The sequence below is a fragment of the Pituophis catenifer genome, unplaced genomic scaffold (genome assembly GCF_029215685.1).
Source record: "Pituophis catenifer annectens isolate HBS135680 unplaced genomic scaffold, rPitCat1.0.hap2 SCAF_2, whole genome shotgun sequence".
NCBI lineage: Eukaryota > Metazoa > Chordata > Lepidosauria > Squamata > Colubridae > Pituophis > Pituophis catenifer.
In genome coordinates this window covers 119,751,214-119,774,788 of record NW_027256882.1, presented here as the reverse complement: position 1 = coordinate 119,774,788, position 23,575 = coordinate 119,751,214, and the positions used below count along the sequence as shown (strand labels likewise).

The 23,575-nt window shown below is 39.0% G+C and overlaps 1 protein-coding gene across 2 annotated transcripts in view; it reads right to left on the bottom strand.

Annotated features, from left to right (window-relative positions):
- Positions 1-23,575, bottom strand: part of GABRB2 (gamma-aminobutyric acid type A receptor subunit beta2) — a 121,871-nt gene that overhangs the window by 49,548 nt on the left and 48,748 nt on the right. For both annotated transcript variants that reach the window (XM_070934274.1, XM_070934275.1), the window contains exon 5: positions 13,971-14,053. In XM_070934274.1, coding sequence (XP_070790375.1) covers positions 13,971-14,053 — 83 coding nt within the window. The remainder of the gene's footprint in view (positions 1-13,970; positions 14,054-23,575) is intronic.

Sequence of the window (23,575 nt, the reverse complement as noted above, 5' to 3'; positions counted from 1 at the left end):
TGCTTTTTTTTTTTTTTTGCTTTTTATCCTGCCTCTGAAACTTCTGAAACTCTGTTTCAGAAAAAACTTTTTTTTCTGCCTCTGAAACAGTTTTAGAAAAAACCCTCTGAAGCTCTGTTTGGGGGCTTCTTTTCTGAAGCTCTGTTTGGGGGCTTTTTTTCTGAAGCTTCGTTTCTGATGCTTTTTTCAGCCTCTGAAACCTCCATTTGAGAAGCTGGGCGGGGCTACATTCAGAGTATAAGACACACCCAGATTTTCACCCTCTTTTTTGGGGGAAAAAGGTGCGTCTTATACTCCGAAAAATATGGTAATTCAAAGATTAAGGGTGAAGTACTGCTAATAATACAAAGCTCTGCTTCTTTGCATTAGATCTGGGTAAGGCAGTAAAAATACTTAATGTACATATAACTGTTCATACACCAGATGAAGGTTAATAAATTGAAACTCAAGCCAGATGAGATAAATGTTCTATTATTTGTTCTTTCCAGAACAAATAATACTCCTATAGAGTCACATTTACAGTTTATGGGTACATCTAAAATTCACTTTTGTTGTAAAAGAGGCCTCCTCCTCCTTCTTTCCACTTCATTGCATAGTTCTTAGTTATAACATTATTACTATTATTATTTTTTTAGTCTGCCAAGCTGGTGCTGCAGCTAACGTACTACAGAGACTGGCTCTTTCATTTAGTACCATACCTTTACGATCTCCTTTTTATTTTAATGTTTTATATCAGTCTGCATTTTAAGATGATCCAGAATCTATAGTTAATGCAAAATATTACTTTTAGGATACATATCTGGGGATTAAGAATATATTACAGCATTTCTGTTTTTTAAATAGTTTTTTTTCTGATCCAGTTTATTTCTGATGAGGTACTGATTTTAATTAGCAAACTTCTTTATCAGAGTTATCTATAGGAATAGATTTTGCCATCTGTTTATAATAGAATTTTTAGATCATATCAATAGTCTAAAATGACCATATCATTTATCCTCTGACATCACAGTCCAGATGCCCTCCTATGTGGATGTGGATTCCTGGCTCTGGAAAGCTTTGCCCCATGAGATATACCAGCATCTACTTTTTAAAAAAAATTCAGGTGAAAAAAAATCTTACAGAGCCTAAAACAATAAATTTTAAAATCTATGTTGCAGCAGAGCTTTTAAATTACTTGTTTTTATATTTTTTATTTATATGTTATATAGTTTGATAACTTTTAGCTTAATGTTAACTTAAATGTTAACTTAAATTTTTGGAGTGCCGTAAACCAGTACGGGATAGCCCTGTTTTCAAGAGGGCCTTGACAAAGACCATAGTTTGAAAGCATAACTATTTTTATATAATACTCTAGATTAAAATTAAAAATACTATAGATGCTAGATGGGAGAGGGGCAACTCAGAATCTATGACCTGGATATGACACCTAGTATTTCATGCTTTAGGTATCCAGAGAGCACTTAAGCAGGATTTGACAGGAAAACCTATTGTTAAGATGGTCTGTTAAATGAATATGTGTATTTAAGGTGACTTGGGTTTGAGAAGCTGGTAGAAATATGGTCTCTGTGGTGAGGGAATGTTACACTTTAATTTGCCTGTTGCAGGTACAGTAAACATTTGATCATCCAGCTAAAGAAAAATGTTATGTTTGTACACTTAAAGGACAAAATATTGTGTTTTTAAAAAATTGAATGGATTATCCTGATCTCTGCTCCTTCTGTCGGGACCTGAAGACATGGCTGTTCAAGCAAATAGACTGACTCTGATTCTGGGTTTTATTATTTATTAGTTAATTTGGTTTAAAATGAGATTTTGTTTTTAACTTGTGTTCGCCGCCCTGAGTCCTTCTGGAGAAGGGCGGCATATAAATACATGAAATAAATAAATAAATAAATAAATAAATAAATAAATAAATAAATAAATAAACCATTTCAAAATAATAAGCTGAATTTGATATGGTCAAATGACTTAATAAATAAAGATTCTATTCTATTCTATTCTATTCTATTCTATTCTATTCTATTCTATTCTATTCTATTCTATTCTATTCTATTCTATTCTATTCTCAACCCGTGCAAACTGGTAGTAAAGATAATTAGAACCTACCCCTGGTTAGTACCTCTTAAATCCAGAATAACCATGCTCCATGTTTAAGGCAAAATGATGAATAAATGAATAAATATTTAATATAATTATTATTAATTCAGATATTAAAATTCTCTTCCTTGCTATGACTACTTGAAATTGTAACTAGCTTGTGGTCAAAAAGGACATATCATTTAGATTTGGTCATTCCAAACAACAGGCTTGCCTATTTACAACATAGAGAAATTGTAATTAAAGCATTGACGACAATCTTACATTTTCTCTTCACGTGACTGCCCTTTAGAAAGCTGAGCCAGAGTGAAGCCATATTCAGTTGCTTTATGACCATTCAAAGTTATAATGGCCATGAAATGGGTGCTTATAGCCTGTAAAGCACTCTTGCCACAGTAAATGGTTGCAACATAGGTCATGTGACCATGTTCGACAGGTCATGTTTATGACCAATTGTAGCGTTCCACAGTCATATCACTGCTATTTGTGATGTTTTCAAATGAATAGGTTCACTTAATGACTGTAGTGCTTGCTTAACAGCTGCTGCAAAATAGGCTAGAAAATTACTTCTGGTCATGTGGGTGTCATGATTTATGGCCATAATAATTTGATAGGATTTCTGGTCCCAATTTTTGTCATAAATCAAAGATTACTTGTATTCTCCTCCTGCATGTAAATCCTATTTGAATTTTTAAATAAACCACAACTATCTAAATCCATTTTGCAAATACTCCGTGGAGGCCAGATAATCTTAAGAGAAGAACTTTGAATTGAAAAGCTTGTCCTCTCAACAAAAATCTCCAGGAAAAGGGGATGAGCTCTTTAGGTCTATTATAGTGAACCAAACCTTACTTTTCAGGAAGAGGGAAGTTATTTTAGCACGGTAGCATTTTGAAATTCCAGGGACAAACACACTTCTGAGTACCTGGCGGTGGGGCAGAATCATTTGTTATATTTTGGAAATAATAGGAACTGAAGCTCTGCTCTGACTGTGTATGTGTATGTGTACTGTGTATGTGTATGTGTACTGTTCAATGGTTCCTTTTTATAATAATGAGTTTATCTCATCTTAGAGAGGTAATGGTTTGAAGCAGCACCAATTACACATTGTTAGTCTCGTTTTGAATTCTGCAGCATAACCTGATATTATAATGTTTAGGATCCAAAAGCATATAGAGGTGTTTCCATGGTAACATAAAACATTACCAAACATACCTTGCAATACTAGGCAGTAAAGGTAAAGATAAAGATTCCCCTTGCACATATGTGCAAGTCGTTCCCGACTCTAAGTGGTGGTGCTCATCTCTGTTTCAAAGCCGAAGAGCCAGAGCTGTCTGAAGACGTCTCTGTGGTCATGAGGTTGGCATGACTCAACGCCAAAGGTGCACAGAACACTGTTACCTTCCCACCAAAGGTGGTCCCTATTTTTCTACTTGCATTTTTTTTACATGCTTTCGAACTGCTAGGTTGGCAGAAGCTGGGACAAGTAATGGGAGCTCACCCCATTACGCGGCACTAGAGATTCGAACAAGCTCAGCGTCTTAGCAACTGAGCCACCATGTCCCTACTGGGCAAGAAAGGTATAATTCTAGGCATCTCAAAATTTCTTCTTTAAGCTGATCAATGCCAAATTTACGATGCTGCCTTTAACAATATTGACACAGGAGATAGAGCTACTCTATCTGCGCATGCTCCAAGATGGCGGCGACCAAATGAGCTCCGTTTCGGGGATGGGAGAGTTGCCGGTCAGGAGCCTTCCTGTCCATCTCCGGCTCCAGTCCCAGTGAGGGGAGCATCCGCCCTGCCTGTTGAGGGCTTTTTCGCCCTCCGGAACGTCAGGGCAGGGCTGGACGGCACCGCGGGAGATGGGGTGATGGGCCTGGCTGCGGCAGCTGTTTCCAGTGTCGGAGGGAAGCGGAGGCCAAGGCATCCGGCGGTGGGCGGCGTTTGTGCGGCGGCGGCTTGGAAGTGGCCCCCCCCTCGCTCCCTATAGCCCTCTGGATCCCTGGGGCGCTCTTTTCTGGTGTTTTTGGGGGCTCCGGTGCGCCTTGGGAGCTTGGGGTGCCTGGTTGCGAGCTGGCGGTGGCGGCGGCGGCGGAGGCAATGGTTGACATGGACCGGCCGGCCAGAGAAACAGCCTGGCAGCAGGTTGATGGGGGAGAAGCTGACAGCCTCACCCCTAGGACTACCATCTGGCTCACAGTAGATTTTTACTGTGATGGGGTGTTTTTAGAACAAAGCTGTGACTGGGGGGTTGTGGAAATTGGGCTGGAGAGACAGGAGGCTGACCATGGTTTGGTTGGTTGGTCGCCTCGGGTGGTCTCTCCTCCCCCCCTTTCCCCCCAGGTAAGGGTGGGTGTTGACCTTAATGGCCAACCACCCCTGGATTGGGCTTTCCTATCTCGCTACTCCTACTCTCACCTCAAGGAAGATCTTGTGCCCGTGGGTCTATTATCATCTTTATTAACATCTTTATTATTACCATCGTTATTAACATCTACACTTTGGACACTTTGGACCCTTATTATGCTCCACTCATACCCTCGCTGGTAGGAGAGACTGTGCACCATTTGAGAGAGCTGAGGGATTTTCCACATCCCAACGGAGAGGATAGAACATTGCTCCCGTCAACTTTGTAACGGGACCGGCCGTCGTGAGAGGATGGTTGGCCATTAACCTCTGTTGGAGAAAAAGAACATTGGACCCTCTCCCTGTCGTGAGAGGACAGTGGAGTCCAGCCCTATAAATGGATATTTTGTGACCTTTATGCTCAGTTATCCCTTGGACTATGACAGATTCCCGGACTGGCTTTTCTTTTCCCATCTTTGGTTCGGTTGATGCTCCAAAAAACCGACCTTCTTGAGCTGCGAGACTCCCCCCTCTCGCAGGCCTGGCCCTCCACGTTATCGAGGGCCTATCTTGATGACGGGCTTTGGGACCCCGAGAGATGGCATGCAGCAAAGAGGGGGCTGAGGGGTTTTTTAGCTAAATTTTTAAGGAAAATTTTAAGGGGACCCGGGAGGACGGGTGGGGGTTGTAAAAGTGGACCTGGGGGGGTCCAGATAGCGACTGTGTGGGATGATGGGTTGGTCAGCTGCAGCAGAGGGGTCGTGAAAGGAAATTTAACTGGGGGGCAGGGGGACGATAGAAAGGGCTGTGTAATTGAAATCATGAGTGGGAGGGGCAGGTATGACGGGCGCAGGGGGTCATATCAAGTGTCGGGGGTGCGCACACGCTGTCTCCAAGTGATTGTGCACTCCGGCCCCCAATGCATGACTCGTGTCCTGGGTTGTGTAGAGCCTCAGGCCCAGGGTCCGCGGCTGATGTTATGTAATGCCAGGTCGGTGGTTAATAAGGCCCCCCTCATCTGTGATCTTATTTTGGAGGGGGGTGCAGACCTGGCAGGTATTACGGAGACCTGGTTGGGCCAAGAGGGGGGGTCCCCCTCGTAGAGATGTGCCCGCCAGGTTTCCGTGCATTTCATCAGCCAAGGGCCCAGGGGAGGGGTGGGGGAGTGGCGGTGATCATTAGGGAGAGTCTTTGTCCGAGGGAGACCACTGTTCCTCAGATAGCCGGATGTGAGTCCCTTTGTGTGAAGTGGGGCCGTGCGGTGCAGATGGGTTTGCTGACTACGTACCTGGCTCCCTGCCACGTGGCAGCGACCCTGCCCGAGCTACTCGACGTCATTGCCGGGGTGGCGGTTGATACCCCCAGACTTATTGTCATGGGGGATTTCAACCTCCCATCCGCAGGTGAGGCGTCAGAGGTGGCTCGGGAGTTCATGGCTTCCATGACGGCCTTGGACCTGACCCAGTTAGTTCAAGGCCCCACTCACATAGGGGGACACACTCTGGACCTGATTTTTATCTCTGGTCAGTGGTTGAATGATCTTGGTAGAGGGGACCTAGATATTAAACCCTTGTCATGGACAGATCATTCACTCCTTCAACTAGACTTTCCTACCGCCTGCTCCCCCCGCAGGGAGACGGAACCGACCAGATGGTTCCGTCCCAGGCGCCTGATGGATCCCGAAAGGTTCCTGACGGAGCTTGGGCCGTTTCCTGAGACTCTAACACATGACTCGACTGAAGAGCTGGTGGCCGCCTGGGAAAGGGCGGCCGCTGGAGCTTTGGACCGCGTCGTGCCTTTGCGGCCTCTGACCCGATGCCGATCTCAATTAGCTCCTTGGTTCTCTGAGGAGCTGAGAGAGATGAAGCGTCGGAAAAGACGCCTAGAGAGCATTTGGAGGACTAGTCAATCCGATTCCGACCGGACACAGGTGAGGTCTTATATCAAGACCTACCTAGTGGCGATAAAAGCGGCAAAATCTAACCATTTTTCCGCTCTTATCGCATCTGCAGAGAACTGCCCAGCCGCCCTGTTTAGGGTGACCCACTCCCTTCTTCGGGGGGGGGGAGTGTGGGAAGATCCCTTGCAGGGTCGTGCTGAGGATTTTGTGCAATTCCTGCACGATAAAGTCGCTCGGATTCGGGATGGCTTGGACTCCGATTGGATGAGTCCACGGGAGGAGACCGGGGCAGGTCTTGAGAATGTTATCTGGGAGGAGTTTGATCCTGTGACTCCCGAGGATGTGGACAGGGTTCTGGGTAAGATTAGTGCCGCCATGTGTTTATTGGACCCGTGTCCCTCCTGGTTGGTACTGGCCTCCCGGGAGGTTACACGAGGCTGGCTCCAGGGGATTATAGGTGCTTCTCTGGGTGAGGGTGCCTTTCCTGCTGCCTTGAAAGAGGCGGTAGTGAGGCCCCTCCTCAAGAAGCCTTCCCTGGACCCGGCTGAATTAGCCAACTATCGTCCAGTCTCCAACCTTCGTTTTGTGGCGAAGGTTGTTGAGAGTGTGGTGGCACGACAACTTCCCCGGCACCTGGATGAAGCTATCTATCTAGACCCGTACCAGTCGAGCTTCAGGCAGGGGTACAGCACAGAAACGGCATTGGTCGCGTTGGTGGATGATCTCTGGAGGGCTCGGGACAGGGGTTGTTCCTCTGTCCTAGTCCTATTAGATCTCTCAGCGGCTTTTGATACCATCGACCATGGTATCATGCTGCAGCGGTTGAGGGGGTTAGGAATGGGGGGCACCGTATTGCGGTGGTTCTCCTCCTTCCTCTCCGACCGCTCACAGTTCGTGTTGGCAGGGGGGCAGAGGTCGACCTCGAGGCGTCTCGCATGGGGAGTGCCGCAAGGGTCGGTCCTCTCGCCCCTCCTGTTCAACATTTATGTGAAGCCGCTGGGTGAGATCATCCGTGGTTTTGGGGTGAAGTGCCATCTGTACGCTGATGATACTCAGCTGTACATCTCCACCCCAGACCACCCCAACGATGCCCTTGATGTGATGTCTCGCTGCCTGGAGGCCGTGCGGGTCTGGATGGGGAGGAACAGGCTCAGACTCAACCCCTCCAAGACCGAGTGGCTGTGGCTTCCGGCGCCCCGATATAGTCAGCAGGTGCCATCGCTGACTATTGGGGGTGAATCTTTGCCCCCCACGGAGAGGGCTCGCAATCTGGGTGTCCTCCTGGACGCGCGGCTGTCTTTAGAAGAGCATATGACGGCCGTGGCCAGGGGGGCCTTTTATCAGGTTCGCCTGATTCGCCAGTTGCAGCCCTTTCTGGATCGGGATGCCCTGCGCACGGTCACTCATGCCCTTGTTACTTCCCGGTTGGACTATTGTAATGCTCTCTACATGGGGCTCCCCTTGAAGAGCACTCGGAGGCTCCAACTGGTCCAGAATGCGGCCGCGCGGGTGGTTATGGGCGCAACTCGTTATGCCCATGTGACCCCCTCCTGCGCGAGCTGCACTGGCTCCCGGTGGTCTTCCGGGTGCGATTCAAGGTGTTGGTTACCACCTTTAAAGCGCTCCATGGCATAGGACCCGGGTACCTCCGAGACCGTCTTCTGCCACCAATAGCCTCCCACCGACCAGTTCGTTCCCACAGAGAGGGTCTCCTCAGGGTGCCATCAGCCAAGTTATGTCGGCTGGCGACGCCCAGGGGGAGGCCTTCTCTGTGGGAGCCCCAGCCCTATGGAATGAACTGCCCCCGGAAATTCGTAAGATATCTGACCTCTGGGTGTTTCGCTGCGCATTGAAGACCCTGTTGTTCCGCCAGGCCGGACTATCAATACAATAGTTTTAAATTGGGGTATTTAAATTTATTGGGGTTTTAAATTTGAGCCACTTATTTAATTATTTTAAATTTTATATCATTGTTTTGTCTGTGTTTTTAAATAGGCTGTACACTGCCCTGAGTCCTTCGGGAGAAGGGCGGTATAGAAATAAAATAATAATAATAATAATAATAATAATAATAATAATAATAATAATAATAATAATAATAATAATAATAATAATAATTATTATTATTATTATTATTATCATTATCATTATTATTATTATATGAATTGGAAAGGATGGCCTGAAAGCTGTATGTCCTTGATTGATTCAATTATTTGTTGAATTTGTAAGACTTCTGAACAAGCAATAATGAATAATTACTTGGAATAGCAGTTGCTATTTTCTAAGTTCCAGGTTGATTACTCATCTTTTTTTCTGAGAGTAAGTTTGTAGTGTGTTCAGATTCAGGTGTCCATTTACTTTCTCAGTACCAGAGAATTAAATTATGGATTATTCTCCGCTTCCTTGGTGTTGAAAGATTTGAAGGGCAGAGATTTGTGTACAAGAACTGAGCTGGGCTAGGAATTTTGTTTTGCTATAATGGGAACCAGACAAGAGTAAATGGGCTTGCTTTAGCATATATAACAGTTATACAAATAGTAATAAATTGTCACTCTCTCAGGTTAGAGAAAAGGAGGAAGGAAGACTGCCACCGCAGTGGAAAAGGAACTAAGCAGAATCAAGAGCTGTATGTCATGACATGCATAGATATATTGCCAAAAGTCTTAGCTATGATAGATTCCAGTAGGCCTGAACAGGTGCAAACTCCTAAGTATGACACATAAAGACTATGATGAAAAATAGATATGTTTACCAGAAGTTCAATTAGCTCTGTTCATGCAGAAAGAAAATCCATGGTACACACGGGTTGGGAAAAGCTTTTTGAGATATAAGAACTACAACTACTAAAAGATGATGGAAAGAAAGAAATTTCACTTAAAAAAAAAAGCTTACATGATTTTCTGGTGTAATTTATAGCTCTTGTACTATGTTTTTATAGGTAAATTATGTTATTTAAAAGCCAGAATATTGTAGTCGTGCATTAAAGTTTTCTGCTTGCTCCAGTTTCTATTTTTAATAAGAAGATTCAGTTCTGTGAACTGCAAAGGGAAAGAAGCTTGATTTCCCAACATATATCTAATAGGTTAAATTGGAAACTGAAAATAGGGATAATGAGAAAATAATTGTTTCTTAATGAGCAAAATATGGGGTAATGCCATTGTTTGCACCAAAGTTATTCAGGCAATAATTTTAAAGGATTTGAACTACATGCATTAAAATAAAAGATGGGGAAAACAACTGAGCCATTGCGCCTCCTAAGGAATCTAGAGTACATAGCAATAAACCTGGATTTCATCTAGTGTTTTATGTATAATTAATTTGTTGGGAAACATTTATAGATCTTACATGTAAACAAAACTGCAACAAGTGGTTCATCAGAAGTGGATCTGATTTTGCTAATGATCCCCACTTCTGAACTTCATGTGAGCCACGTGATTTTGGATTGCAAGCTCACCTACATAAAGTGAAAGTCTGAGAAGACATGCACCCAATTGCACTAAACCATTAATATTAAGGACTTCAAAGCAAAACTACATAAATCAATATTCATATAACCTTGTATTGTTCTTTTTAAAAATGCTTTCTAATGGTGCAAAATGTTTTTCTTTAAATGTACAATTTCTATTTTACTTTTTTGTTTCACTAGGTTTATAATGTTACCCTCATTTTATTGGCCACTCAACTCACCCCTCCCCCCCATTTTTCTGTAATTTTGACCATACATGAATATCCAGATGTCATGCTAGGCATAAACAATAGTACTATTCTCTAAATATATATTTTCCCCAAATTCCCTGTTTCATTTTCATATATTTATTTTATTGAAACACTAAGAACAATTTTCATATTTTTGCTTTCCCCTTTAAGTAGAGTTCTATTATTTAAATGTTCCTGAATGTGCTTTACAGAAGGCATTTTCAGAGCTTCTTTATGACCTAATTTGTCTGTTTGGGAAGGTATTGCATTTCCTTTGCTCAGAGATACTTAGCACTGAGCTAAATGAAATCTAAGACATTCCATCCCGCTGATACTTTATAAAAAAGCACACAGCTGGCAATATACTTTGTAGGTTGTGCTAATGCTTTCTCAGGAAAGTGTAAGTAAATTGAAAATGCTTTAAAGATCATGTTAGTCTTCTTAATTCTAGGTCATTATTGCTTGTTTGATGCACCTATAGAATTTAAAACAATCAAGAGCCCCCCTCTCTGAGGGAGATGGGCCCTTAAGAAATATGAAATATAATAAATAAATTAATCTACACTAATATTACTCCATAGATTATTTTATTACTGTTACATCTTTTTTAATAGCTATGTCCCCCCCAAATTAATTATACATAAAACACTAGATGAAATCCAGGTTTATTGCTATGTATTCTAGATTCCTTAGGAGGCGTAATGGCTCAGTTGTTAAGGATGCTGTACTTGTCAGCTGAAAAGCTGACAGCCAGAGTTTGAGACCCATATGCCGTGCAAAGGGGTAAGCTCCTATTCCTTTCCCCAACTCTTGCTCATCTAGCAGTTCAAAAGCATACAAATGCAAATAGATTAATAGGTATAATTTCAGTGGGAAGGTAACAGCATTCCATGCGCCTTTGGCATGTAGCCATGCTGGTTACATGACCACATAAAATGTCTGGACAACACTTGTTCCCTTGGCCAAGAAATGGAGATGAACACCATACCCTAGAGTCAGACATGACTGGACAGGGAATAACTTTACCTTACTCTTGATTCAATGAATTCACTACCAACTGATAAGGAGAATATTGATGTACATGGGGTAGACTTCTGCTAAAAGTAGTTTCCCAATTTTATAGAAATGAAATGATCTTGTTTCCTATGCACTTGTAACATGGAAGAACAATGGGGAAAGGAAGTGGGTTACAGTGTGCACCTAATAACACTACTGATGATGCAGCACAATTTGTTTTGGCTGTTTTGGAATTCATCTTTTTTTTTTAAAAAAAATATTTATTATAGTGCCGCCAAATCTGGATATCCTATCCAAAAGAACGCTAGGCACTATTGAGAATTATTGCATGCTGCAGCACTTTTAGTTGATAGGTTCAATTTAAACAAGCATTTGTGTAGGAAGAGAGGGTGGCATTGGGGCCTTAGGTTTGATGGTCTTATTAAGCCTGTAGAAAAATCAAAAGTTAATTTTTATCCCTGCTCTTGCATTTATTTTACCCCATTCCTTCTGGACTAAGATTATAAAGATGACATAATTTACCAATTCCAGGGACATGACAGGGCATTACAGGTACTGAGAAGACCTAAAGAAGACAGGAATTCCTTTCCACCATCTTCTGGAACCTAGCAGACTCCCTAATATGTTAGAAGTATATATACTAGGCAGTGATGGGATTCAAATTTTTTTTACTACTGGTTCTGTGGGCATGGCTTGGTGGGCATGGCCTGGCTTGGTGGGTGTGGTGTGGCAGGGGAAGGATACTGTAAAATCTCCATTCCCTCCCCACTCCAGGGGAAGGATACTGCAAAATCCCCACTTCCTCCCGATCAGCTGGGACTCGGGAGGGAGAGAATAGATGGGGGCGGGACCATTCAGAGGTGGTATTTACCAGTTCTCTGAACTACTCAAAATTTCTGCTACCGGTTCTCCAGAACTGGTTAGAACAGTGGTTCTCAACCTGTGGGTCGGGACCCCTTTGGGGGTCGAACGACCCTTTCACAGGGGTCACCTAAGACCATCCGAAAACACATATTTTCAATGGTTTTAGGAATAATTTTATGTTTGGGGGTCACCACAACATGAGGAACTGTATTAAAGGGTCACGGCATTAGGAAGGTTGAGACCCACTGGGTTAGAACCTGCTGAATACTACCTCTGATACTAGGATTCCTAAGTACCATATCAATAATTCTGAGGATTCAGAAGCACCATTTTATAAGGAACTTGATGTTTATTTTAAGACTAATTTAAAGATAAAAAATAGCTAATGACTAAAATACAGACCTGTCTCAGATAACACAATAGGATAGATAACTAGAAAATATGTAATTTCTTATGTGTCTCAAGCTATAAGTTATATTTTTTTATTTTTTTCACACTATTGTTTTAATTTTGAGAATATTTTCATATCACTGAATTCAAAAGTAAATATAAAGTGTTTATTAAAAATAAAGCAAATATCAATTCAAGATCAGTAGGTAAAAATGAATTGATATTAACCCTCATTCTCCTCTCAATAATGCCAAAAAACATTTGAATGAGACTTTTAAAACTGAAAATTGTTCATCAAGTAAACCAAACAAAAGCTCTTAATCCTTAGGCCAGAAACATTAGTCCATCCAAAATAATCTCTAAATGTAGACATGGAAGCAACTAAATTAATAGCATGTGTGAGAAAAAAGTGTTAACCAGTTGAATTCAGCAAACAATTGTAATGCAAATCAAGGTGCTGGTTATCTCCCATAAAGTCCTTCATGGCATAAGATCTAATTATTTGAGGAATCACCTACTTATATCTCATGTAGTATCTACTTGTTCCATACAGCCTCATAGTATTGCCATGCTTTGGGTGCCATCTGTGATGACCCTGGGCTGGGCATGAAAGCAACACAGCTGGATGAAGGCATAATTCCCTTTAATTGCTCCAACTCCCCCCCCCCGCCCCCGAATAAAGTTCCCACAGTTCACTGTAAGTCCAGGAGCAATGCTCCAAACACACACATGCACCTCCACTAGTTCCTGGCTGCTGTGAGTCCAGAGAAGCAGCCAGTTCTAAGAGCAAACACAGTTCAGGAAAATTGGTTCCAGGGAGTCCTTGTTGAATGGACTCCCAGAGCTGTGTTGCTGAGTACTTGCCCACAACCAGGCCAGGCCAGGCAAGCAAAGCAAGTTGAACCCAGGCAAAGCAAGGCTAAGCACAGTAAGACAAGGTGGCAACAGGTCAACAACTGCTTGTTGTTCCAACAAGTGCCTCTCCCCATGTTGTCTCTTTAAATCTTATTCCCCAAGTGAGCCTTAATAAGTGAGCTCTCCCCCCAAGCCATCGGTTTGCACTGTGCTGATCCCACCTCTCCACCCTCTGTGCTTGAGGATCAGGTGGGTGAGGCAATCGCTCCACACCAGAGCTCCATCACTCTTCTGCTCCACTACCTACTCTTTCCTTCTCCTCCTCCCTCGCCCGGTCATCCTGCGTTCTCTCTCCATCACCGGCCACCTCTCCAAGGCCCGAGGGACCCAGGACTGCCTCGTCCTACTCCCCCAGTCTCTCCTTGGGGTCAGAGAGGCTGTGCTATCCTCCTCTGTCAGCCCTTGCTCAATCTCATCCTTCTCCTTAGACCCAGGCTCCATCGGTTAAATAATATGATCTGGTTGGAACCTGTTATGGACTTGCCCTCTGGAACACCATTCCACTTGAGATTCATATGTCTCTTTTCCTGTCCCAGACCCTGGGTCAGAATGAGTGGTAGATCCCTTGTGATGTTTTGGTTGTTTAATTGACTATTGTTTTTCTCCAGACTTTATTTTGGATTACAGTATTTATTCCGTATTTCTATTATTTTTAATGGTTGTATCCTGCAGGTCAACTGAGTGATATGGATTGCCGTAGATAATGAAACAAACAAAAAATAGCATTTACAAAAATACTTACAGCTTTCTATCTCTAATGTGCAGTTTTGTTCATCTAAGGGATATCTTCGTAGATCCATCATGCATGCAGCTGTTGTTGTAATTCTAGAAAAGACAGAGATGAAAACATTTTTTAAATTTGTTCAACCTGGTTAAAGACTGGAAAATTGATGTATCTATTCCATATCACTCAAGGTTAGAGAAAGATATGTATAATTTCAAGAAAGCCCTGTACTAGTTTTGGTTGACTTTAGTTGAACATTAGTTTTGTACTTTATATTTCATATTAACTTCATATTTTCTGTACAGACAAATAACAAAGGGAAAACATGTAACAGTCCAAACCACAGAATTCAGTCTATCAGAATCTATAGAAAACATAGTGATAAGATCGAATTGGTTTGACTGATTCCAGTGAACACATTCCTGAAGGTAATTTGGTACCAAGCCATAAACTACTATTACTACAGGGTATTCAGCTGTCTTCAGTTGCATTTCTGGTTTATTTCCATCATTGTGTCTATTCATTCATTTCATTTTCTGTACCTCCTCAGTAAACTAAGGAGCCTATTGGGGTTGTGAGAGAAAGGAAAGTTGCTTTGGGGCAATCTCTGTTTCCTTCACCATCTCATAGTTCTAGAGATTGACAAAAACGTATGGTGACTAGCTCACAATCCTCTCTCACACAAAGACATTTTAATTTATCAGGTTCCTGTAAATTTAGGTCGGCATATGGAGTTAAAAGAGAGAAATAATTGTTTAAGTAAATGTTTGCCAAGTTTGTAGTATCATTTTTCAATTCTAAGAATGTCAGTGATTAATTTGTTCTGTTTGTACAACATCTCTCAGGAGCATAATAACTCTACCCCCAATACAAATTAAATTACAATTACAATTAAATACAAATTAAATTAATAAATAAATTAATTAATTGGAAAATACAGTATTGTCACTTATTTATAATTATTGTTTTAGTATTCTCTCTCAGAGTATAGAAAATCAGCGAAGGCAAGTAATTATTCTATGAAAACCAATCTGTGGTTTTGGAATTCTTAGAGCAATATTTTTCAAACTTGGAAATGTTAAAATGTGTGGACTTCAACTCCCAGAATTCTCCAGCCAGCATACAGTATGGAAACATCTTAATCAAATAACATAATACAGGCATTAGCAAGGTTTCTTTGCTTAAATTGTGCAGCTGGCCAGCTGTTTAATTTAAAAAGAACATTGCTATGATTGTTTTTTTCCTCAAAAAGATTGCAATTCATTTACCAAATCTCAGAACATTGGAAACATAGTAAAACTAATGTCCCCTTAAGGTGAGGTTCAGTTCTCTATGGTTTCATAGACATGTCTATGTAGTTATTTTAGCAACAATAGGGAGAGGTTTTCACATTGCCTTCTTTCGGTTGGGTAAAATCCCATAATGCCCTGGAGATTTATAATAATGCCCTGCAAGTGTTCCCTTCTTTTTGCCAGGCTCAAGTTTTCTTTAACAAGATTTATTAACAGGAAAAGGGATTAGGTTACAGATATTAAATGAATTACTTTCATTTTTGAATCTAACTTATTTTTCAGCTCATTAGGACAGACATTCCTTCAATTTCTTTCTAACAATCCTGGTCTGAACTGGTTGACTGGCTGGCTGCTTGTTACCTAGACAACTGAGGGATATGCAGGGGTTTGTTAATATTTTCTTAACTGTCTCTGAAATTCTTATTGGGCAGTGAAAACATACAGTATCATTAGATCCCTTAAGTATTTTCCAGAATCAAAAGTTTAAAATACTTTTTTTCTTTTTTAATATAACTACATATTCTAAAACTCCCATTCATTATTTTAAAATAGTATAGACATACATAAATTCAAGCTGCTAATCAGCAGTCTTCCTACTGATGTATCAGTATATATACTGTATATACTGATACATATATCTATATTTGCACTTGACTGCATTTGATCAGAAGACTTTTATTAGAATCATTATTAGGAATTATCAATGCATAAAGACTGAGTACAGTGATTTTTCTATGTAAAAACAATAAAGAAAACTGCACTTGTAGCTCTGCCCAGCATTCTGCTTCTTGGAAACAACTGTCTTTTTAACAGTTGGATGGGTTGGCAGCAGTCACAATTATAATATATGGAAATTTGAAGACAAAATTTTCTTGTGATTATTTTCTCTCGTGCATGGAGAGATCAGTATTGAAGAAAAATGTTTTGGCTTTTTTCCTATTGTCTTTAATTTGCTGAATGTTGGAAAAAAAATAGAACAATTCTATCTCAAAGCCCCTTGTGAAAAATCTGAGATTTTTGCAACAATCACATAAGTAGCAGTTTACAAAACCCCAAAATTTTATTATTTCAATTTATATTATTCTGGGGTCGTCTCACAGCAACTGCCTTTCATCTCATTCTCTGCCTTAGACAAAAAACATCTTTTATGTGAGGCTTTTTACTTTTAATTAATTTTACAATTTATTTGCAATTTTTACTTTTTCATTTTGTGTTCTGCATTTTTAAAGGTTGTTAGTCCCCTGCAAACTCTTTGAGGATATAACAGCCTCATCTGAAGTGAACAAAGAAATCAAAATATTTAAAGCAACAAAGTCAATTAACATTATTTGTTGGAGTCACTTGACCGATTGGACAGGCAGGCCTCTGAAATTATGCAAACATTTTAAGGGAACATTTCTTGCTAAATAGTGACAGCCTAGGGTTTTGGGTTTTTTAGGTTTTGCCAAAATAAAATAGGTGTTTTTAAATCAAATGCCACACAATAGGCTTCATGTTAAAACTATAATTTCATCCTCATCTCTCCATTTCCGTTGTCCTTTACTTAGTACTTGATAGCTATTCTTCAATTCTGGGACAGCACAGAATCTAAAATCGAACATTTCTTCAATTATTAATGTGGTATGAATGAAGTTTGATTTTAGCAGAATAAATTTATGCCTGGCAAAACACATATAAGTACATAGATCTATTGCTGGATAATCAGTAAGAGTTGGCCTCACAGCTCTGGGACCATCTGGTTTAAGTGACAAAATAGCTTTTTGGCTCAGCTATACCACATTGGAGGTGATAAGCCAAGAGGTGAAGGCAGAAGGAGGTTGCTAGATAATACCCCTGGGCACATGTTCAGGTTATAGATCACATAGAATAAAACTAAACAAATGAACAAATAAAAGACCTTGTTTGAACTGATTATGTCAAGCTGTAGAATGCACTTAGAAAAGTGGGAATCCTAGACCATCTTGATTTCCTCATGAGGAAACTATATATAGATCAGGAAGCCACAAATATGATTTGTTTTTACCTACAAAAATCAGAATCATACAAGCATGGTATACCCTGTGACACACTATGAAAGCTCAACTTATTCTACTTCAGTCACATTATGTGAAGATCTAGCTCTCTAGTGAAGGCTTACAATATCTGAGAGCTAGAGCCAATAAAACCTGCTCCCCTCTGGTCTTCAGCCAACTTAATAATTTTGGACTGAGGATGGCCTCATATTTCTATACTCTAACCATCCCTAAGTATAGAAGAGTCTTCTCCCTTGCTCGTTTTAACGTCTTGCCTTCAGCATTGCTGGACGGTCGATTCAAGAGGCTTCCGAGGGGCGAGCGGCTATGTCCCTGTGGTAGAGCGGAGGTTGAGACTGTGGAGCATGTCCTTTTACACTGCCCCATGTACAACGTAGCCAGGACTAATTTGATGTCTCTCTTAGAGACAGATTTCTGTGGGCCCAATGATAGTGATTTGGCCTTGTATTGTTTAGAGGATGGCTCCTCATACACTACCTCTCAGGTCTCAAAATTTTTTCTAAGAGCTGTAACCATTAGAGGAGAGCGCTGTGGTCCCTCTCGGCCGGGGCTTCCGGTGGCCGGCTGTTCGTGATGTTCTTTTTCCTATGTTTTTCTGTAGCTATGCTTGCATTTTGGTCTGTGACCGTAAATAAATTTATTATTATTATTATAGTGAAGGCTGTAATCTTAGGAAAGGTAGAGGGAAATAGTAGAAGAGGATGTCCAGCAGCAAAGTGAATGGACCCAATTACAGTGAGATGACTACATCATTCAAAGATGAAATAACAGGTTTGGGACAGATTGTCATGGAGAAAAAAATACCTATTTGGAAAGAGAGAAAGAGAGAAAGAAAGAGAGAGAGAGAAAGAGAAAAGAGAATTGTATAAAATGCAGTTCTAATTTCTGAATTTGCTAAATGAATCCTATTTAAATTTCAGATTAGTTGAATGAAACAAGAGTAAAATATGGTATTCAAACTAGAAACCTTAAATTTAATTATATAAATTAGTATTTTTGGAATTATCCTACTTCATTTATTCTTGATCCAACTCTTCTTTAAACAGTTTCCATTACAAACTTCTTTAATATTCCTCTAGTATCAGAAATATGCTTTGCAAAATGTTTAGGACATGTTTTTCTTGCTAACATTCCATCTTTATTAGTCTAATAATCTTCTAATTTTACTTTACATTCCTTTTCTTCACTGCTCAATTTAATTCATCAGTATTGCCATGCCAATGAAAGCCAAGGAAAACTATGGCTAATAGCTTGCCACTACTGTCAATACAGAATATTTCAGGTTTTTAAACAACTGTGAAGTCCTTCCAAATATTATACATGTTATGGTTCTCTCCTCTTTTTAATAGCCACTGCAGCACAGCTTGTACTTTTTCATTTCATTTCCAGCTGAGTTTACTGAAACTTCCTCTCCAATTAGAAACATGCATCTAAAGCTTAGGATCTTAATTCATACATTTAATAAAGATTGCAGTTCAGAAAAAAATGAATGCTGAAAGGAATGTGTTAATTTTAAAGTGCTACAAATGTGATTGAGGAAACAAAAAAATAACTGTTGGGCTATACCACATATGTCAGTGAAACAAATTCTTGATGAAAGGGGTTATATAAATCAGGGTTATCAATCTGAAACACCTCAAAATTAATCAAGAATTACAGCTAAGAAAGATAAAAGTTTGTGATTTCATTCATTATTTCTAGATGTGGATAGTTCTAAAAATCAGTGAGGAGATATAAAATTTGTGGCACATAGAAGATTGGAAAATATTTTCACCTAAAAAAATTCTACAAGAAAGATGGGAAAAAAATTTAAAGCAAAAAAAAAAAAAATTTTTTTTAGCCAGCTACAAGAAATGTTTGGAAGCTATGATGTTTCCACCAAATGAAGTTTTATAAATTAACTAACTACTGACAAGGTGTCCAAGCTTCTATAATTGTCTATTTTGTTATGTGAGTTTGTAAACAACTGCACCTAAATAGTAAATATATGCTCAAATTTGAAGAAAGATGTGCCATGTAAATATTTTATTGGTCTATGAGTTCACGGAAGCATATTGCACAAATCACTTAGGGATTTATCCAAACATATTGTATAATTGGAGCTGGGGTTTCTTCAACATTTGCCTGTAACTTGATATGCAAACATGATAGGTACGTAGATAATAGAATATGTAAGAGGTATAAATAATTAGGGCACCATCCCTGAGCAGCTTCCCCCCCCCCAATTATTTTCCTATACCTTTGTATTGCCTCATGTTTTGTCCTAACTGATTAGTATGCTGGAAAAAATAGCATGGGGTTTAACATAAAAGGACGCTACATACAGAATTCCACTTGACACACTGAATTGCCAAATATTTTCCAAGGTCTATTACATTTAATTTAATAGCATCTTTGCAGACAGGTAGATTCATATTCTCAAGAAGTAATTGGATTTTTCAGCAGCAGCATCAACTCATATAGCTGCAATCTATGGACAAAGGAATACTAGGAAATTTTCAAATATTTACATCCTCACAATAATCTCTAGAGAATATTTTGTCTGAATTATATAATGATTAGCCTCCTGATATTGCATTCATAAATAAACATTAATGACCTAAACTATCATCCATTTATGAACAAATGTTTTCATAGCTCATCCTTGGGCAACTGTCAGTTCCATGGAAAGAAGAAGAGACAAAGGTTTTAGAAAAGAATTCATTTCTGAGTTGGAATACTTCAAAGCAACTTCAGTTTTAGCCACTGCAATTTCTTTTGCCTTCCTTTGAGCAACTTTAAAACAAGGTTATTTAAATATCCAAAAATATGGCCATTAGAAGTAAGACTGAGCAATCTTTGAATGATTATCTTACTTTGCATTTTAGAACTTTAAACATAAAAATCTAAGACAGTAAATATTACTAGATACAAGGCCTGAAATTACAACTCTTATCTCCTGCGTGGAATTTCCTACATTTGCATCTATAAAACCACTTTGAAATCCATACACATAATAATATAGATGGATTATTTGAGACTCTAGAGAGATAATGATGAGATGCTGAATGAGATGAAAAGCTTATCAAAAAGAGTTCTGTAATCCTACAGACTATAGTATTAAATCTTTTTTTTTTCTGAACCAGCTTTGTCAGGCTGTTTAGTGGAATTGCTTACATGGCTTCTTAAGATTTAACAAAACCAATCCTAATGCTCAGTGCATGCTTTTAGTCTAATTCATATTTTATTTACAAAGAGGAAAAACAATTTACAATAAAAACATATACCAATAGAACATTTTCTTGTAATAAAAGTATTATAGCATCTTAAAGACTATAAATCATTTTTCATATAAGCATTCACATTTTTGTGAAAGTAGACATAAACCAATGTAAATTTAATTTCCAGGTACCACTTGCTTTTTTGTTGATTGATTTTATATTTTATGTTAGACTTTTATCTTTTAATAGTTAGAAGTTGTAGAGCAATATTCACTACCACAGTGAAAAGAAACATTTGAGAGTACTTCCAGATACATGGTTTATAGAACTACTAAACAAAATATATTTGCAGTTGGCTTGCAGTTCCTTTCTGGCAGATTTTCTGAATAAGAAAAAATATAGTAGTAGTAGGAAACTATGTATCAATTACAAATACATTTCCAGTGAGAATTCATGGAGAAATAGTCATTCCTGAAGGAGCAGGGACAGCATAATGGCAGAGATAAATTCTAAATCAGGGGTGTCAAACTCACGGCCCGTGGGCTGGATGTGTCATGTGCTGGCCACCTCCACCCTTGTTTTAGCGAAGGGGGATAAAGTTGTGATACATCACGTGATGAAAACATGTCGTGAGTTTGACACCCCTGTCCTAGATTCTGGTAGTGCAGTCTCTGCAGAAAAAGAAGAGATCATGAGATTGCCCACAGGTAATCTAAACAGCTGCTCCTCATGAATAGACTGCAGGAACTGAAGTTTTTGTGCTTAGCTAGGGAGTTGAGCGGCTGAGAGTTGAGGGATTTCAATCAAGCTTGCAGCCATAATGCAGCCTATATAGATGTAAGGCTCACTTGAGCCCATTTCTTAAACAGTTTTAACTAACTAATTTATAACTGAAGAGAGAGTAGCAGGATAAGAAAATTTCACTTGGTGAATCAATGTTCTTTCAGGATTACAAAGAGAAAAAGGGTTTTAAAGATTTAAAAAACTTTTGGCCAAAAAGAACTTAACTAGAAGAAGGTACAAAAAAGTTTAAAATGGATACAGGATACATTTATTTTTAAAGATTACTTTTTGGTGAAAGTTCTTTTGAACAGATTGGAATTAAAATAGAGAAATAAACTGGACTTTGTGGAATTTTCTTTTGTTTACCATTAAGAAATGCAGACAACTGACGGATGTTACAAAACAAAAATATAAAGATAGAGATGCTGACTGTGAGCCTGACTAACTGTAACTCCTGCTATTTGATATAAAAAAAATTAAGGGCACAGGAAGACAAAATAGAGAAAAAAGGAAGCTTATTTGAGAAACATTCATTTTGAGGTAATAATATTATAATGGCAACCACCAGAAAAGCTGTAAAATTAGTAGGGGGTATGGATATATAGAGCAACCTGCAGTGAAGGAATTACACCACATTCGATTCAGAAAATATTTGAGCAACTGAACAGTAAGTTAGCTGAATCACTTGATACTAAACTGACAGCTTTTGAAAGAGAATGGATGAAGGATGAAAGAGGAGATGAAATAAGAACTTAAGAAGATGAAAAGGTCTGTGAAACAACTTTCTGGAGATGTAAAACAAATTGGTGGAAATTTTGGAGAGTAAAGACAGAAGTTATGGACATAGTTGGAAAGAAAACTAAATAATTTGGCTCTATTGGAATTGAGAGAGAAGGAATTTTATTTGAGATTTAGAGCAATTCCAGAGAATTCTGATAAAGATATTGGGAAAAAGTTTATTAAAGCTTTTGCAAATTTTTTGGATTTGAATGAGAAGGCTATAGAAAAAAGTTGATAAACTCTATACAATAAATACAAGGTTTGTGAGGATAGGAAAGGTTCCAAAGGATTTTTGGTATACTTTGTGAGGAAGAACAAGAGATCAAATTTTGCAGCTGACTGCAAAATTATCAAGACTGAAGATTGATAATACAAATGTAATTGTTCTTAAAGAAATTTATTAGAATCTTGCATGAGAGAAAAAAGTATTCTTTTTCTTTCCTGAGAATTAACGCAGAAGATTCAATTTTAATGGGACAAATTGGAAGATGTGATTTTTATTTTTAAAGAGGAGAGATTTTGACTGATTTTGATTCTGTCCAAAAGGCAAGGAAAATTCTTGAAAAATTTAAAGAGGAATTCAAATAGAGGTGTCAGATGAGACTACAAAAAAATTCCAATAAGTGCAACAGAAAACTGAAAGGATAGTACTGATCTAGGCAATACAGGAATAGATTTTTCTAATTTTTTTGGCTTGATTATGGATTACAAATGCTTAATGTAGATTATAAACATAGCAAATGCTCCTCAAAAGAGAAAAAGATAATTATTTTAAAAAGTTAAAACAAGATATAATTTCCTGCAAATATATTAGGGAAAATAATATAAAATATTTGACTTATAACGATTTGGGGATATAATTTATTTAAGCAGGAACAAAAAAAAAGGAAATAAAAAGAGTTATTGTATATATATATATATATATATATATATATATATATATATATATATATATATATATGTAAATTCCCAACTAAAATCAGAATTTGTATTGACTGATGAGCACAGTACAACTGTTGGGGAGGAAGTTAATTTGCATGAGAGTAGGTTTACTGGGAATTTATGCCCTAAATTAGGATAAAGTAATGTTCTGTAAAGGGCTTTTGGAGATATTAATATGTTTCTCTTATGAAAATTAGTATCTGATAGGAATTGGAATAGCAATAGCAAAAGAAATATCAATAGCGCTTTACAGTGTCCTCTAAGCGGTTTTTCAGAATCAGCATATTGCTCCCAACAATTTGGGTCCTCATTTTACCGACCTTGGAAGGATGGAAGGCTGAGTCAAACTTGAATCACTCAGAATCAAACTTTTGGAGTGAGCAGTGAGTTAGCCTGCAGTATTGCATTCTAACCTCTGCACCACCACAGCTCTTTTGAGGGATCTCTAAGTAGAATAGAGTGATCTCCTCACAGTGGGCTAGAGCTTCAGATATTAAAATCACTCAAGGCAAATTACTAAAAGTTTTCTTAGATTCGAAGAACAATTTAGGGCTGGTTGATATATGGAGACAGAAAAATGGCAATTTGAGAAA